This window comes from Propithecus coquereli, unplaced genomic scaffold, assembly GCF_000956105.1.
Source record: "Propithecus coquereli isolate 6110/MARCELLA unplaced genomic scaffold, Pcoq_1.0 Scaffold351, whole genome shotgun sequence".
Taxonomy (NCBI): domain Eukaryota; kingdom Metazoa; phylum Chordata; class Mammalia; order Primates; family Indriidae; genus Propithecus; species Propithecus coquereli.
Genome location: NW_012149186.1, coordinates 2,140,622 through 2,159,231, shown reverse-complemented (window position 1 = coordinate 2,159,231; position 18,610 = coordinate 2,140,622). Strand labels below are relative to the sequence as shown.

The 18,610-nt window shown below is 49.8% G+C and overlaps 1 protein-coding gene across 5 annotated transcripts in view; it reads left to right on the top strand.

Moving 5' to 3' along the window:
- LDB3 (LIM domain binding 3) overlaps window positions 1-18,610 on the top strand; it is a 74,757-nt gene that overhangs the window by 51,047 nt on the left and 5,100 nt on the right. For all 5 annotated transcript variants that reach the window (XM_012651287.1, XM_012651284.1, XM_012651286.1 and 2 more), the window contains 5 exons: window positions 403-548; window positions 6,651-7,053; window positions 8,284-8,464; window positions 9,029-9,149; window positions 15,498-15,613. In XM_012651287.1, coding sequence (XP_012506741.1) covers window positions 403-548; window positions 6,651-7,053; window positions 8,284-8,464; window positions 9,029-9,149; window positions 15,498-15,613 — 967 coding nt within the window. The remainder of the gene's footprint in view (window positions 1-402; window positions 549-6,650; window positions 7,054-8,283; window positions 8,465-9,028; window positions 9,150-15,497; window positions 15,614-18,610) is intronic.

The window sequence follows — 18,610 nt, the reverse complement described above, 5'->3', positions numbered from 1 at the left end:
CAGGTGGTCAGAGGCTGCGAGGGTCCCTGCAAGGTCGAGGGGATGGGGTAGCTCTGACCACCGCCGTCACTCTGCTGTCTCCTCCCTCTGCTGCCTTCCACGGGTCCACCCCAGCAGTCTCCCACGGAGTGAAGGCTCACCCTGTATCCTCTTGTCTGGCTGGTGGCTTTCCTCCCTCTCTCTAAAGGCAGTGTCATTAGCCACCCAAGGAATAGCTTCCTCCCCTCTAAGACCCCATAGTCTTTCCTTCACAGCCTCTGGCAGCTCCCCAGGGACATCTCTGTCAGGTGTCCTCTTCACGAAGGCTCCTGAAGGTCGGGGAGCCAGTCTGCTGTGGCTGCAGGCCCCAGGATCCAGTTGGGGCTGTCCTTCTTGCTATAACTCTTCCCACCTTGGTTCCAGGCCCCAGGCCTCTTCCTACAGCCCCGCAGCAGCCAGCTCTCCAGCACCCGCCGCCCATACCAGCTCCAGCGAGGGCCCAGCTGCCCCTGCAGCCAAGCCCCGGGTTGTGACCACTGCCAGCATCCGGCCTTCTGTCTACCAGCCAGGTGAGAGGCAGAGAGGGAGGGGAGGCTGTCTAAGCTGTGCATGGGCTCCAGGAGTCAGAAGAGCAAAGGGTCGGCTCCAAAGCCACAGAAGGATGGTGGCCAGCAAGGCCCTGCTAATGAGGCTCAGCCCTCCTGCCCCCAGCTGTGGGCCAGAATCCTGGGGAGCCTACTTCTGGCCTTGAGGAGACAGGTGGGCAGTATCACGCAGGGATGGAGCCTCCCAGCTCTTAGGAAGAGAATGCTCTTGGCTGGAGATTTCTAGCTCAAGGCGAGGGAAGAGAGGGTTTAGAGTGGGGAGCTGTTCCTCCATGAGTCTGGGTCTGGCTCAAGCTGCAATTACAGGCAGCTATAACAGAAATGCTGTGGGCTTTGGACAGACTCGCTACATCGCGGTGTGACCCAGGGCAAGCTGTTCAACCTGTCTGGTCTTTTTGTTTCCTCAGCCACGACAGGATAACAGGAGGTATGGGGAATACGTGAAGGGGGACGGGGGTTGCTCAGGGGCAGCCAGAAGCAGCACTCACTGGTTGTCTGTTCCCTCTATCTGGGCCCCGTTCTCATCAGTGCCCAGGGTCCCCTTGAAGGGATGAGGACTCAGCCCCATGGCCCCTGCTTTCCTGAGCAAAGTTGGGCCTGCTTCCTAGAGCCTGAGGGTAATTCTTCCCCTGCCAGCCATTGCTCAAAGAACCTAAGGGCTCCTGAGCAGGTGTTTTCCCAGGCTGGGGGAAGGTCCCATGTGCCCCAGCATATAGGATGTGCCACAAGAGGGCTCCCAGCATCCAGGCCCTGAGTCTGGTCACCATCGCCTCCTTTCCACTGAATTCTGACTCTGAACTCCAGAGGGCTGTGGTCGATCTTCTCCACTGTATGCACCTGACCCATGCCTGGCACAAACAAGATGGTCAGCAAAGGCATAGGGAATGCAGGACCAAATGAATGCACGGATGCTGGGGAGGAAGGCACAGTCAGGTGGGGGGCATGGGGACAGGAGAGGCTGTGAGCAGTGCATTCTGTCCTCTGGCAGCTGGATACACAGGAGCAATGAGTCAGGAGTTCCCAGAGGGATCTTCTGGTGCCCGTTACACAAATGGGTGTGATAGGGGTTTGGGTGGGCACGCACTTTGCATTCAAAGCATTATCCTTTGAACACATTTAACAGCCATCTTGGATTTATGGAAAGCAATAACGATTTTCCATTTACAGTACTGATACAAACATTTCTTTCCCCTCAAGATTATTGTACATGTACAATTTTTAATAGCGTTTTTTAAAGAGCAGTTGTAGGTCCACAGCAACATCAAGGAGAAGGTACAGGGATCTCTCATGCACCCCTTGCCCCACGCAGGCACAGCGCCCCCTTATCAACGTCTCCACCAGACACCCACACCGTTTTTACCACGCTGAGACCCATGAAGTGAGGACATTAACAGCCGCTTTGGGAAAGAATGAGGTAGATAATTCTAAGGGAGAGGGAGGGGACAGAGAGGACCTCTCATGTCTTGCGGAAGCGTGAGAGTACAGAGCAGCGCTTGCAAAGGCTCGCAGCATGCCCTGTTAGGGCACAAGGAGAGACCCGGTGAATCTCTGTGCGGCCGGAGCGCGGGGGAGACGAGAGGGGCGCGGAGGCGGGCAGGGCCTGGCGCGGGGGAGCTCGGCGTGCCGTGCAGGCGAGGCGGGCGGTCAGCCCGGTTTGCGAAGCTCGCTCGACGGCAGCGTGGGGTGCGGGCAGCCTGCGCCACAGACGGCCAAGCGCCGCGTCTCTCCCGGACACATTTTCTCATTTGAAAACGAGGATTGTGTGACGAACGCCTCGTTTGTGTGGATAAAAGGAAGCACCTGGTACAGCGTCTGGCACACAGGAGGGGTCCTTCGCCGTCCCTACAGGGGCAGGGACAGAAAGTTCTGAGGTAAAACTACACAGGAGGAGGTGGCATTTGGGAGGGGCTGCAATGGTGAAAAATCTCGAATGGAGCAGGAGGAAGCGGCTGTCCCTGTGAAAACCCAGGAGGGAGGCTGGAGAGGAGTTCAGATGTCGGCGCAGGGACGGCATTTCCGTCCCGTCCGGAGCAGGCCCTTCTGGCACCTTCCGGGCCGGCCCCGCGCTTCGGTGCCCCCGCCCGGCCGCCGCTGTCCTCGCAGGCCCGCCAGGGGGCGGCACGGACCGGGCGCTGCGGGGCTGCTAGGCGGACCCCGCCTCCTTCCCGGCTGGGGCCCGGCGGGCGAGACGTGCCGCCCGAGCCGCGGGCCTGCGCCGTTCCCAGGCCGCGCAGACGTTAACTCATTCGTGCCCGGGGCGAAGGAGGCGGCCGGGCGGGCGCGCGCTGGAGCCGGCCTGCCTCCACCTCCCTCTCCCGAGGAGGCCCGGCCGCCAAGCGGGGTCCGGGGGCGGCTGGCAGACGGCCCGGGGCGAAGCGGGAGTGTGGCTGGAGCCCCTGCCTTCCCCTCCCCTGCCCCCGGGGCTCCCCCGGCTCGGGCGTCGGAGAGGGGAGCGCCCCGGCCGCAGCTCCCCGAGGGCCTCGCGCGGGCCGATGGCGGCGTCCGCAGCCCGGATCCGACCGCTGGCGCCCGGGACACCCGAGGCCTGGGCCGGGGCGCGCGGCCGGGACGGCCACGTCCGCCTGTGGGCCGGGCGGCGGTCGCAGAGAGCCAGGCCCAGCCTGGAGTGAGTCAGAAATCACCTTGTTTAATTACACATTCCCGAGGCCGCCGAGTGCGATAGGAGCCTTTTGAACTTGCCAATTAGAGATGAAATATCACCTTCTAATTTGGACGAGCTTAATTCCGTCACGCAGGAATAGCAACAGCCCCGGGGCTCCGAGGCTGGATATCAGGTCTCTCTCCTGGCATGTGGGGTGGCGCGGCAGGCCAGGCCGAAGGACGCAGAGGGAACCGTGAAGCTGCTGCTGCTTGAACCCCTGCCCCGCCCCTGCTGGGGGTTGGGGGACGCGAAGCGGGAGGGGAGTTGCCGGGAAGGGAAGGTCTCGTCTCCTTGCCCCCTCCGTCGCCCCCGCAAGGAAGCTGGCAAACCCGGGTCCAGATTCCGGCCTGCCTCTGGGACACCTTCGTGTTGTGGGAGTTAGAAGAGGGGTGGAGCAGGGAGTCTGGGAGTGGAGGAGAGCGACTGCCAGGCAGAGAGAATAGGGTTAGTATTGCTGGAGGGAGGCAGGAAAGGTGGGCAGAGGCTTATTTGGAAGAGGTGTGCTTTAATAAAGCCTGTTTAGCCGCCTGGGGAGGATCTAAGCAGAGATCTGGAGTTGAGTCGCTGCCTGAGCTCCAGGGCCAGCTAGGCTGGGTGACTTTGAGGTAGTCCCTCTCCAAGTCTCAATTCCTCAGCTGTAAAGTGGACTTGCGAATATGATCTGCCCCCTCGTTGGATTGCATGGAGTATGACCTGAAATAATGCACACAAAGGGCCTGGCATGTGCAAGTGTCATTCTGGTGGGGGCAGCACCATTCGATAGAAAAAAAATTTCCAGCAGTCACATTTTAAAAAGTGAAAGAAAACAAGTGAAATTCAATTTAATGTATTTTATTGACCCAGTACATTCAAAATATCACTTCAATATATAATCAGTATAAAAGAATTATTAACGAGTCTTCAAAATGGAGTGTGTGCTTTGCACTGAACAGTGCTTCTCCATCCAGACTAGCTCCCTTTCAAGAGCTCAGTAGTCACGTAGGACTGTATATTGGACGGCACAGGAGTAGGGCTTTTGTTCTTAATGTTTTTGAGCAGAGGACTGTGCTTTACAAAAAAAGGAAACAAAATCTTGCAGAGAACCCCATTATATATAACAGAGAGGGATGAAGCTGCTCTGAAGTTCTGCTAGGTCACCTCTCCCCACTCCCCCTCACTCACGGCATTCCTAAAATCACCTCTGCCCCCAGCATTTTGAGACCCTCTGCTCTAAGAACCAGGGAGCTATGCATCGTTAGCGAGGGTGACAACACCTTGAATTTGGGCTTTACAAATTTATAAAATGCCCACACTGTGTCACTCCCTGCCTGCCACAGCTGTGAGGCAGGCAAGGGTGTCATACATTCCACCACTGAGTAGACTCACTCCCAGGCTATCTGACTTTGGGCTGCCCCATCTCCCTTCCCCTCTCCCTCCATCCTACAGTCTACCTGGACTGGGCTTCCCCAGGTGACCACCAGGCCATGAAATGAGCTGACAGGGCATCTGACCCTGAGATCCAGGTGCCACCTTCCTTCCTATCCTCACTCACATTTAGTGACATACTTTGCCAGGTACTTAGCTAAGCTCTTTATATTTCTTTTCTTCTCTTAATCCTCATAATAACCTCGTGAGGTATTAAGAATTATTATTGCCATTTTTAGATGTGGTAGCTGAGGCCCAGAGAAGTTAAGGAACTTGCCCAAGGTCACATTGCCAGGCTGTAGCAGAGCTGGGACCTGGAGCCAGGGCTCTTGATGGCTGAGCTACATGCATGGGGTCTCCAAAGTGTTGAAAATGACTCCTCAATGACGCGGTGCATTGAGATTTCCTAGAAATTGGACTCATGTTCTTTACAGAGGCAGCTTGGGGTGATAGAAAGAGTGGTTTTGGAGACACACTCTGCCACTTACTGGCTCTGTCTGAACCTCAGTGACCTCAAGTGCAAAGGGGGATAATGTAGGACTGACTCAGATGATTTGTTATGTGTCTAGTCTACCCCTATGGAAGTGGGAGGAAGATTCCTTATGGAGAAGATTGTACCTTTGGAAGCTAGCATCACTCCCAGGATGGCTCCAGGGTAGGGCTGTGGAGGGTTTTATCTCTTAATCCTTCAATAATACAGGCCTGGTCCCCACCCACCCCCAGCACAAGGGTTTCCATGTCACCCAGCTTTGAAGGGCCAGTCACCTGGGAGTAGAAGGTGCAGAGTAGGAGCCACAGGTCACCCAAGGTTGTCCAGGGGAAAGAGAGACCAGAGGCAGGACCAGGGTCTCGAGCCCCAAGGAAGACCCTCCTCTCCAGGCTGGGGCCCCGGAGCGCTGCCTCAGTGTAGTCTGTCCTGCCCAGGCTGAGCTCAGGAATGGGGAGGGAGGCTGCCCCAACATGCTTCCTGGAGTGGGGTGAATGAGGCCTCTTTACAGAAGGGCAGACTGCGAAGTGAGGTGAGGCTTCTGGAACCTCCTTCACTGAGAAGGGAGGCCAGCTGGACCTTGTGTGCAGGACACAGCTGGGTCTCCCTGGCTGGGTTTTGAGGGCCTAGGTGTGAGGGTGCTGTGGGTAATCAGCTGCGATGCTCTTTCTGTGTTGTGAGCCCAGAAAGGTTTTTTGCTTTCAGGGAGCTGGAGGAGGGGGTAGCAGAAGTGGGGCAGCGTGTTCTCCCTACACTCCAACTTCTTTGGTAACCTCTAGACGGTCACTCAAACGCACTCTTAGCTTCCACCAAAGTGATGTGGGGGAACAGGGGTCCCCCAGGGGCAGCCATGGGCCAAGTGAGCAGCTGCACTGGGCTGTCCCCCAGCATCTCTGCCCAGGCTCACTCTGATGACTCCCTTCAAGATCGCCCACCCCAATCAAACAAAGATGACATTTCCCCCCAATACAAATCAAGCCAAGCTGTTTTTCAAAAAAGCAATTATAGCCAAACTCGAAACCTGAACCCGAAAACCCAGCTGTCAGGTCATCTGCTTTGTGCCGAAGGCTGAACTAGGTCCAGGTTCAGCAAACGCATGCCAATTGAGGCGTTTCCAGTGTACAACTGAAAGCATCCTCCAGTCAAGCTGAGCTGACCTACTCCCACCATCTTCCCGGCCTAGGGACCCGCCCCCGCTCCCAGTCTAATGCAGGCCTCCTGCAGCCAAGGCCTGGGCCCCACCCTGCACAGCTGTAGATATTTATAGCTATATCCCTTTTCCAGCCCCGTCCAGCTCCCAGAGCTCTGCTGCACTTGCTCTTTCTCTCCCTGGGCTCCCTGCTGAGAATTCAAATCTGGGGCATCAAGAAGTTCAGGAACAAGTCTCCTGTAAAAATTGCAATTGTACTGCTCTCATATTAAAGTCACCTTTTGCAGATCTTTGGCTGGGGGTGGGAGAATTTGGGAGAATGAATTCCTGACACATTTTTCTTTGGGTATTTTTGTCTTGCAGTGCCTGCCTCTACCTACAGCCCGTCCCCAGGGGCCAATTACAGTCCAACTCCCTACACCCCCTCGCCTGCCCCTGCCTACACTCCTTCGCCTGCCCCCACCTACTCTCCATCCCCAGCACCAGCCTATACTCCCTCACCTGCCCCCAGCTATAATCCTGCACCCTCCGCAACTTACGGCGGGGGACCTGCAGAGTCTGCCAGCCGTGCCCCCTGGGTGACAGATGACAGCTTCTCTCAGAAATTTGCCCCTGGCAAGAGCACCACCTCCATCAGCAAGCAGGTCATGCCCCGGGGGGGCCCAGCTCAGGCACCCCCCCTTGCCAGGGGCACCGTCCAGAGGGCTGAGCGCTTCCCAGCCAGCAGCCGGACTCCACTCTGTGGCCACTGCAACAGCGTCATCCGGTATGATCCCACTGTGCCCCCGCGCTGTGGCGCTGAGAGGGTGGGCATGCATCGTGCTTCCCCACACTCTGAGGCCTGCGGTGGTGCGATGGGGGGGTGGCGGCTATAGGGAGAAAGCCACATGCATGGTGGCCTCCGGTCCCTCTGGCTTGCCATCTGGTCTGACCCTCTCTGAGCTTTAGCTGCCATAACTGTGTGACACCCACTTCCCTAGGGAGGTGGGAGGATTGTATGAGGTAAGTGGGGGAAGCTCCCAGGAGGGTGTCTGGTGCCAGGCGCTCCCCCTTGGGCTAAGGCTGGGTTCTGGGAATCACCAGTCTTGTTGTCAGTAGGTTTATTGGGCGTGTTGAAAGCTGGCTGGCTGTTGGTTTGACCCAGCTTTCCTTTAGGGTTGCTTCTGGGTCTTTCCGCAAACAGGCCTGTTGCTGCACAGGGCTTTGGTGGGCATCTGCCATACTCAAATGAAAACCCGTCGTTTCACACCTAGAAGGCAGGGACCATGGGCGGTTTCACACCTAGAAGGCAGGGACCATGGGCGGTGGTGTTTGAATATGTGTATGTGTGTGGTGTGAGCTTATATATATGAAAACCACACTTTTATTTATAAATAAAGTAATTCGTACTCAGAAAAATTAGAAAACACAGAAAAGTAAACATTAGAATATAAACAATTACCTCAGAGTCCCAATGTTCTGACCACTACCTAGAACTAGACTATCCAAGTTCGTATCATGGTTCTACCACTTACCAGCCCTATGGCCTTGAACAAGTTGCTCAGACTCTTTGGGCCTCAATTTTCCTTATCTGAAAATGGGTATCATAATAATACCTACTTCATAGGATTGTTGTGAGACTTGAACAAGTTAATGAATGCAAAAATCTTCTGGAATAGTGCCTGCAGAGTAATCACTTAGTAAATGCTAGCCATCTGCAGCATCGTCACTGTTCTTCTTATTATAATTATCAGTAGTCGGCTGAATTCTGTAATATGCCTACCCAGACCCCAGCTGGTGCACGTCCGAGTTGTTTCCCGGTTTCTTTTGCTATAAGTGACGCAACAATGAACACCTTTCTGCATGGAGCTTTTTCTGAATTTTACATTATTTCATTAGGACAGTCAACAAAAGTCAGAGTTATTGGGTAAAAGTTTGAATGTTCTTGGGATTCTTGAAATATCTGGTTCCAAGATTTGGGGGCTGCCATATTAGGTGCTGTTCTCTGCTTCCCCAGGGGCCCTTTTCTGGTAGCCATGGGCCGCTCCTGGCACCCCGAAGAGTTCAACTGTGCCTACTGCAAGACCTCCCTGGCAGACATGTGCTTCGTGGAGGAGCAGAACAACGTCTACTGTGAGCGGTGTTACGAGCAGTTCTTCGCGCCCATCTGTGCCAAGTGCAACACCAAAATCATGGGGGTAAGTGGGCAGCATCCCTCTGCTCTGACCTTGTCTTTTTCCTTAGCCCTGACCAACCTCTCCCTTCCCTCTAAGATTGTGGAGCCCCACTAGGAAGCCAAGAAATTGCTGGTATAAGAGAGAAAAGAACTCCGTTCTTATCCTAGAAGGGAGTCGGTTGGCCGCCATCAAGTTAGGGAGCAAATGACCCTGAAGCAAGAGATGATTACATGCCTGTGCTGCACAGCCTGGCCTCATGGCTCACCTGCATGTGGCCTTGGCCCTCCATGCCTCTTTGGTAAAAATGGCAGTAGTAAGTAACACCTCCCTCCCAGGCCTAATGGGAGGATTAAGCGTCACAGCTTATATAAGAACGCATAGAACCTGGCACCCACCTGGATAGAGGGAGCCCCTCCTCTGCCACGCTCAGGTTTTTCTTCAGCATGTCCAAGGTTTGCTTCCTGGGCTGTCCTGCCCTGTTCCCTGATGGGTGCTCAGGCAGTGGCCAGGGCCTTGGGGGACGTCAAGCCTGGCTCCCTCTCTCCCTTGGACCTTTCTGTCCTGAGCTCAAGCTCTTTCCCTTAGGAAGTGATGCACGCCCTGAGACAGACATGGCATACCACCTGCTTTGTCTGTGCAGCCTGCAAGAAGCCTTTCGGGAATAGCCTCTTCCACATGGAAGACGGGGAGCCCTACTGTGAGAAAGGTAAGAGCACTGCGATGACACGCAGGAAGCCCCCCAGTCTGGGAGAAAGTGACAGGCACAGGGAACTAACTCTTGCCTGTATCTATTCACATCTGACCATTGGATGGCCTTTATTTCTGGGAGAAGGGTTTGTTTTTATTTTCGTTTTTAATGGCAGAATCATGCTAATATTACACAAAGGAAGTTAATTGAGCTATCTCCTCTGCCTGTTTGGTTGCAGTTTTCCTGGGGTAGGGGTGGGGGCAGAGTCTGTAGCTTATTTTACACATACGGTCTCTTCTCCCTTCCCTGCATCAACTATGTGGATTCCAGGTTGGCATCTTATAACCACTTGGGAAACTTTCAGGTCATTTTGACTTGGAGACCACAAGGTCTAGTTTGAAAAGGCCTTGGCTCTGTGCTTCGTCCTACGTTCTATTCCTGGCTCCACTTCAGGCTGGCCTTGTAGCCCTGAGTGAGTTACTAAACTTCTCTGAGCCTCACTTTTCTCATCTGTAAACACCTGCCTTCTGGAGTTGTGACGATTAAACCAGAGAGGGTGTGTAAAGTCTTGGATATGCGAGAGTCCCCTTCCCCTGCTCCTGTGACATTTATCAGACCTTGATGTTCCTTTAGAGCCCTGTAATCTCACTCTCTGAATTCAGAGTTTCTCCATACCCCAAGAATGCTATATGCCGTCTTAAAACATGGAGTAAATCATTGTAAGTTCGGGAGGCAAAGCAATTTATCAGACAGTTGGGAGATCTGGCTGACTAGCACTACTCACTCACTTGTTTATTCATAGCCTGCCCCTTTCGGAAAGGATTTGAGGCAGGTTCCAACAAGGGTAACACAGACATGCAGGCTAAGACTAAACAACTAGAAAATCAGAAGAGGGAGACGCAAGCATGCTGATTGTGAAGACTAACAGAGCTGCAGCCACGGACTGGGTAGCAAATTTGAGGACAAAAACAGAAACACAGTGAGTTAATTTACTTTAAAATCAGAAAGAAGAAAACATTCAGTTCCTCAAAGTAAAAAGCAAAACGAAATAAAACTTATTTCCCCTGACAATAAATTATAAAAGAAACTCCTTGGGTTCTTATAGTGGGGAATTCTCTTTCCAGCTCCGAAGTTAATTGCATGACTTTAAACAAGTCGCCTAGTTACTCTGTGCCTCAGTTTCCTATCCGTAAAGGTAGAAGTTAACAGCTGCCTGCTCCCTGCTTATGAGCATATGATATTAATTGGTAATTAATGAAAGCACTGTTACTCTTGGACTAAAAGCATTATAACTTCCATAATTTGTGATAAGCCACAATTTGTGTCAGAGGTTTATGAAAGAATAATAGAGTTCCACTGTCAGCTGCTCCTCTTCAGAGTAACTCCCCCCTAAAGATTCTTTAAAATGACGTTTTGAAGAAGAAGACCCAGGAAGAGGACAGTCTAGTTTTAAGAGGAGACAGAAAGCAGATTTACCTTCAGACCAAGGTACCTGGAGAGACCCAGGTTGAATCGCACGTGGGCACTATGTGATGATGGAAAAGGCCCTTCCCTCTTCCCAGTCTCTGTTTCCTCGTCTAAACCACCTCGTTCGGAGGCTGTTGTGAGGATTAAGTCAGAAAATGCGAGCAAAGCTCTCAGCGAAGCACGTGCCCGTGGTAAGTGGGCGATGTGAGTGGCCCCTGAAATGGCTCCAGGAGACTCAGAGCTCTCCATGAAGCCCAATTTACAATCCACTTCCTTAGGCAATGGGAATCATTGAAAAGTTTAAGGCAAGGAATTAACACTATCTAATTTTTATTTTAGAAGTACTAGAAGGTTAGTATGTTTGTTGAATGCCATAAAGAATGATATTCTTATGAACAAGGTAAAGAAAAGAGAGCTAGGTGATCCAACAGTGAGGTGAAGTCAAGCCTGGCTCGTTAACCTGCCCGAAAATGGTAAAATATACTGGAGTCAGCCAGGAGGGAGGTCCCCAGTGTCATACCGTGGGACACTGTGCTTGGTTCTGACCTCGTCATCATTTTTTTTATTGTGATAAAAAACACATAATGTAAAATCTGCCATCTTACCTATTTTTAAGTGTACAGTTCAGTATTGTTGGTATATTCACATTGTGGTGAAACAAAGCTCTAGAACTTTTTCATCTTGCAAATCTGAAACTCTGTGCCTGTTAAACAACTCCCCCTTTTTCCCTCTCCCCAGCTCCTGGTAAAATAGGCACAATAAGAATAACTACCATTCTATTTTCTGTTTCTGTGAAATTGACTGCTATAGAAACCTCGTAAAATATAAGTGGAATCATACAGTATTTGTTTTTTTGTGACTGGCTTGTTTCACTTAGCATAATGTCCCCAAGGTTCATCCGTGATGTAGCGTGTGTCAGAATTTCCTATCTTTTTATGGCTGAATAATATTTCATTGTGTGAATAGACCATGTTTTGTTTATCCATTCATTCAATGGACACTGGGTTGCTTCTGCCTCTTGGATGTTGTGAGTAACACTGCTATGAAGATGGGTGCGCAAACATCTCTTCAAGACCCTGCTTTCGGTCCTTTTGGGTATATATCCAGAAGTGAGATCGCTGGATAAATGGTAACGTTATTTTTGTTTTTTAAAGGAGCCTCCATGCTGTTTTCCATGGTGGCTGCACCAACAGGACACAAGGGTTCCAAGTTCTCTACATCCTCATGAACACTTGTGATTTTCTGTTTTTGTTTTTACATAGTAGCCATCCTAATGGGTGTGAGGTGATATCTCATTTTGATGTCTTGTTTTCATTTTTATTAACAACTTGGAAGAAGATACAGAAGGGAGTCCTGTGGAATCTGCAGCGTGAGCCAGGATGATAGGGTCTGCGCTGAAAAACACTTCAGTCGGCTGCACAATGAGCCGACACTTTTATCTAAGCTCTGCGTACAAGTAAGAGAGGTAGGAGGGTCAGCCCCTCTCAGGTGCCTGTGCAGTCCCCACGGCTGGCAGGGCATCGCAACCCCCTGGAGAGCTTTAAAAACTGGAGAGAAGATAAATTTCCAGACCTACGTCAGACCTGCCGAAGCAGAATTTCTCAGGTCACTCCATCCCACCCAGGGATTCTGATTCTCAGTTAGGTTTGGGAATCAGAAGTGTTTCTCCCAGCACCAGCATCAACCTTACCTGAGAACTTGTTAGAACTCGCATCTTCAGGCTCCACCCCAGATCTGGTGAATCGGGAACTCTGGGAGTGGAGCCCGGCAAACTGTGTTTTTAAAAACCCTCCATGTGATGCTAACGTTTTAGAACCGTTACTCTAGAAAAGCACTAAGCACTTTTTCAACACAGAGCATCTGTGATTTCGTGGATGGCAATTCTTTTACAATACAATAAAATCCATTAAATACAAGGGTGTTAATTCAACTTGGGACAAAAAGGAGTCAAAGAAAATTAGAAAGACTTAAAGGGAGAAATAAAGGAAGGAATAAATAGATAAATAAATAAATAAGCAGCTAGATTACGTTCCTTGTAGGAAAGGCCCATGCACAGACTTAATTCTATACCAATGAGGTTCCCTTTTTGTAGAATAAATGAGGAAAAATACCAACTTTTTTTAATGTATTAATATTAGGGTCAGACCCATGCTACCAAATTTTTTTTTTTTTTGAGACAAAGTCTCGCTCTGTCACCCCGGGTGGAGTGCAGTGTCATCATTATAGCTCACTGCAACCTCCAACTCCTGGGCTCAATCAATCCTCCTGTCTCAACCTCCTGAGTAACTGGGACTACAGGTGGGTGCCACCATTCCAGCTAATTTTTCTATTTTTAGTAGAGACGGGGTCTCGCTCTTGCTCAGGCTGGTCTCCAACTCCTGAGCTCAAATGATCCTCCCGCCTCGGCCTCCCAGAGTGCTAGGATTACAGGTATGAGCCACCGTGCCTGGTGGTGCTACCTAATTTTAAAACAAAGTGGCAGGCCAGGCTTGAATAGATTCAAGCCATTGTAAGAGCTTAATGTGTGAAAAAGCAATGAAAGAAGGAATCACTATTTAATGAGGTTGTTTGAACCATGTCTTTGTCCGGTCATCATTTCTCCATCAAACGTGTATCAAGCATGTACTCTGTGCCAGTCCCCATGCAAGGAGCTGAGAGTAGACGTGAGCACAGCAGGGTCTCTGCCTTCAAAAACCTCAAGCAAACACAGCATTGTGTGATATGCCGGCGTATACATGGACAGTCAAGACATGGTGGATGGATGGATGGATGGAGGAGGGAAATCCAGCGGAAGCCCTCAGGAAGGCCATCTCATCTCTGTTGGTTGGGGAAGGGGATGAAAACTTCCTAGCAAGAAGGGTGGCCCAAAGGATGGCAGAGATTCCGGAAGAGAAAGTGGGGAGGGTTTTCCAAGGCCGGGAGGTAGTTTATGCAGAGGCCTGAGGGTGGAAGAGAGAGCCCAGGGCAGCTGGAGACTGACTGGGAGTGACAAGAGAGGAGTCGGAAGTGGAGTGCAGGGCTCGTCCTCAGGTGGATATGGGTCAGCCTATACCCCACACTAAGTTCCTACAGAGCACAGAGTGAACCACAAATCTGCTGTAACTTTCTAAAGGAAGCAGGACAATGTTTTCTTTAGCTCTGGTGAGGCTATACATCTCTGCCTACCGAAGAAACAGAGTATTCTAAGATTGCTGGGCTGGAATATATAAGAGTATTTGCGTGACAGACTATAATTAAGCACAAAAGGGGAAGCCATATGTCGGAAAAAACATGCAAATGATAAGTATAACTTATCAATGCTCAAAGGCAGGTAGATAAGGAGCTGGAGACAGCATAAAGTTGTGGAAGGAAGATGAACTTTGGAATCCATCAAGCCTGCTGCTGCTCCATATAACTTGTGTGATGAAACCCCTCCGGGCAGTTTGCTTATCTTTAAGATGGGAATATTATCTCTTCCCTGAGCTGGTGTGAAAATTAAGCAAGAAACATAATAGGCACTCAAATCATGGTTCTCTTCCCTCCTTTCATCATTTATGAAGACTTTCAAAATAACAGCCAACATTTTTGAGTGTTTGTGCCAAGTACTTCACTTACATTATCTTATTTTATCCATTCAATAACCCCATGAGTTTGGTACTATAAATATAGTATATAGATGAGAAGGTTGAGGCCCTGTGGAGTGAAGCAATTTGTCCCAGGTTTGAACAATTCCTTAATAGAGCTAGGATTTAACCCAGCTCGCTCTTTCTTCAGAGTCCAAGTGTGTAACCCCATGGCACACTGCCTCTGAGCACGTGGTCTAAGACAACGAACAGACATCCCGTCCGCAAGGAGATGAACAGAAAATCACTGTAAGAAAAAGCCAATTGTGGCAGAGCTGTTGAGAGAAAAGTATATTTGTGGGGGGATGAGGGCTTCGTAAAGGGGACTGAGATTTTCTAGGACAATTTAGAGAAGTTCTGCAGTGAGCATGGTTCTACAGAAGTGCAGCCCTTTTGGGCCAAAGAGTACAGCTGCCATGGTGTGGGAGGACAGGACCCGACCCACTGTGTCTCAGCCAGGGCGTCTGCTAGGCCCTTTACCTCTTTGGGTCTCAATTTCCTCATCTATAAAACAAAACAAAACAATACTTCAATCTCTGAGGGGTTTTATGAAGATTAGGTTCATTGATTGATTGATTGATTGATTCGTTCATTTCCTACATATGAATTGAGTATTGGCTGTGTGCCAGGCATTGTGCTGGAAGTACAAAGAAAACATGTCATCCTTGATATTGAGATACTTGTAAATAATCCCATTTGTGTGAGAATGCTTGGTAAACTGCAAAGCGTTATTATACAAATAATATCTAGTAATAGTATCTTCTTGGTTAGGGGTAGGGAAGGAGGAGAAGGACATGCTCCAATAAAGTAGTTCAAATACTGTTTATAATAATGAAAACTTGTCAACACAAATGCCCAATGACAGAAAAATGACCAAGCAAGAACATTCAATAACTCTTAAAATTTTTGGATCCTCATTCTTCCAAAATAAGCATAGCTGTTTGGAAATGTGGATTTTTTATCTGTTTGGGGATTGATCTGTTTGGGATATCGGAGGCAACAGAAGCAGAGGAGATGATCACCTTGCAGAAAGTTGATGACAATTCAGAGAGTGTTTGCAAATCCAACCAGCACAAGGTGGTGACTAAGCCTGAGTCCGCACAACATCAGTACAAATTATTGGAAAAAAAAAAACCCAGTCATGTAACTGTGTATTTTGTCTGTGCCATGATAAACAGGCAGCTAGGTTTCACCCACTGCCCACTGATTTGGGGGTATCCTGGCCTTGGGTCGATGTGGCCAGGACGCTCCTCACTGCCCTCCTAGGTGCCTGTCCTCACTCTGTTTTTCGTTTCAGACTATGTCAATCTGTTCAGCACCAAGTGTCATGGCTGCGATTTCCCTGTGGAGGCTGGTGACAAGTTTATCGAAGCCCTGGGGCACACTTGGCATGACACCTGCTTCATTTGCGCAGTATGTGTTTAGCACGGGATTCCGACTTTCTGAGCATGGGCAGGAGGGAATGGAGGGAGTACAGATGACCAATCCTCTATATCCCTTGCAACTCTAGCATTCTGATATCCTGATCACTTTTAAAAGCTGGCAAATACCATGATGCATTGATATGTCATGGTTGAACAAAGTATTGTTACTAATAATTATTTATAAGCCAGCGTGGCTTTGTGACTTTCCATTTCATTGAGGACAACAGAGTGTCCCAGGATTTGGCCAATCAGCAGTTTGTCTCAGCAGCAGTGCTCTCAAGAGGCAGAGCAGCAAATAGAGTCTGGATTAAAAGAGGGGCAGCTGGCCTCCTTTGGTTACTCATTGCTTCAGATATGATGAAGTGATTTGAGGGGTTTCCCCCAAATTTTCACCTTGAGCACTACATTGGAGCTTATTGACTAATCCTATGAAAACCTACGATAAGGTTTCTCTTGATAGAACCTTTCTTTAAAAAGCAGGACTGAGTATCATTTTATTTTCCTAAGTGGTCCCATTCTTGATATATAGCTGCCAGGAGATAAGTCCTAGATTAACTATTAGCTATGTGCAATTTATTTCTGCTGACTGGCAGGTCGTTTTAGTATGAGCCTGGCATTTTCCTTCTGAGGGCTTTGGGTTGGGGTGGGGACATAATGGCGAGACATTTAGACTCTGACTTAGAGGCAAGAATCAGTCATCCCTGATAAAGCCCTGTAATGTCAATCTGTAATTGACTAAACTTTCTTTGGGAAAATCAATGTCCTACTACTATTTTTTTTTAAAATCAGAGTTGCTCAAGGTAAATTTCGGGAATGTATGAAATATCTGCACAGTTTAAAACTTTTTATAGACCTATGAAAGGGCAAACCCTATTCGTAAAGTTTACTGCCATATGCATTTGGTTCCACACTTCACTTCTGCGCCCCACCGTTTGTGGGATGCATCCTATTCACTCTGTGTGTTAGTTCGCTAGGGCTGCCGTGCAAAGCACTGAGAACTGGTGGCTTAAAAAACAGAAATTTATGCTCTCATAATTCAAGAGGCCAGAAGTCCAAAATCACGGTGCCAACAGGGGGCCATGCCCTCTCTCCTAGCTGCTGGTGGTTGCCAGTAATCCTTGGCACTTCGTGGCTTGCGGCTACGCGACTCCAGTCTCCTCCTCCATTGTCGCAAGGCTGATTTCCCTCTGTGGGTCTGTGCCTTCGCGTGGTGTTCTCTTCTTCTTATAAGGACATCGGTCACGTTGGATTAAAAGCCCACTTTAGTGTGATGTCATCTTAATTTACATCTTGATTGCATCTGCAAAGACCCTATTTCCATATAAGGTCACTGCAGTGTCCCTGGGCTGGGCAGGCTGCAGGTACTGGGGGTTATGACTTCAATATATGAATTTTGGGGGATACAATTCAACCCCTCAATACTCAGATCTTTGAACAGATTCTCTAGTTGCCTTTTAGGGTCCTTTAAATACATCAAGGCCTCCCCTTCAAAAGGGACAATGGTGTAAATAGACCGACTTTGAGGTTGTTCCCTGAAGAGCCATGGCTCAACACAGTACAACATAGGGCTCTTTGACCCTTACATTCAAGCCATGACTTGTCTGGGCCTGAGACACTGCCTGCAAGTCTGGTTACCCAACTTCCAGAAGGACCCAAGAGACTTGGAGAAGGTCCAGGAAGACAGTGGCACTGAAGGCCTGTTCTCCAAGGGCAGGCTGACGAGGTCGGTGCTGCGTGCAGAGGGAGCTATGGCAAAGGCGAGCGTGGGTCTGCTCCCACGTGCCTGCCGTGTTTGGCTGAGAGCCACGAGACACAAGTCCTAGAGAGAAACCAGAGGAAGTAAAGCTTAGGGTGGTTCAGGCTGATATTACAAATAGGTTCCAGAGAGAGAACTAAGTCCAGTCCGGTGTGACAGACCAGTGGTACTGCCCAGCAGACCCACCCAAAGAAATTGGGCAGATCCTGCCCTTCAGAGAGTCAGCATGGAGGTCGTGAGGTCTTCCTCCAGCCCAGCCAGTGCCCACTCACTGCCCCCCAGAGATACAGGAAAGTGGAACATAGTTCTAATCCTTGGGAAGAAATCTTTTAATTGGAAAACTCTGAGGGTTTTTTTTTTTTTTGGTCCTCTTTCTATCATTTTACATTTCCAAATCACTTTTAATGAGCATGTGTTTTCCTGTAACTTAAAAAAAACCCCACAAAACCTAGAAGAAAGGAAGATCTGCACTAACTCTCCCAGCTCATGTGCTGTTTTCCCACCAATTAGATATCACAGTAGCACATTCTTTAGACTGATTCAGTTTACCAAATATTCCTAGAGTTTGCGAAGTGCAAGAGTATCCCAGAACAAGCCTCTAACTTCAAGGAATCTAGAATCTTGAAAACAAAGCTAACAGATATGATCAATTAAAGGGCAGAAGAAGATATTATCGCTCATGTCCAAAGCCATAAATGAAGGCTGGTAGGCTGAGAAGTGCAGGGTGGGTCAGGGTGAAGGCTGGGCTCCTGCCTGGCTTTGGCACTTGAGTTCCAACAGAAGGGATTTGGGTCCTGCCTTAGTAAGGGAAAAATGTCTTACCGATTCCCTCTTTTCTTGTCTATTTGGTTTCTCACCCTTCCCCGCTGGTGTGGTATCAGGACGGGATGGGCAGTGGTAAACTTTTGCAGGCATTTCCAGGAGCTGCTACAGGTGGCCTTGTTTATTGCCTTAACTCTGCTGGGACTGCAGTCAGTACTGTCCCTGGCCACCGCTCCTCCACAGCCAGGCCCTGATGCCACCTAACTGTGGGGGTTGGATCATCCCTGCTGTCCCCCCATGTTGGGTGGGCTGGAGGCCTCCTCCACCATGAAGCCACCCTGCACCAAGAAGACACTGAGCACGACTCCCTCTGAGGGTTGCTGCCCTCAGCCCCATCTCACCCATGAGCCACATCTGAGGTTCTGTCCCTTCCTTATTCCTTGGTCTTCAGTCCCCTAACACCGTCTC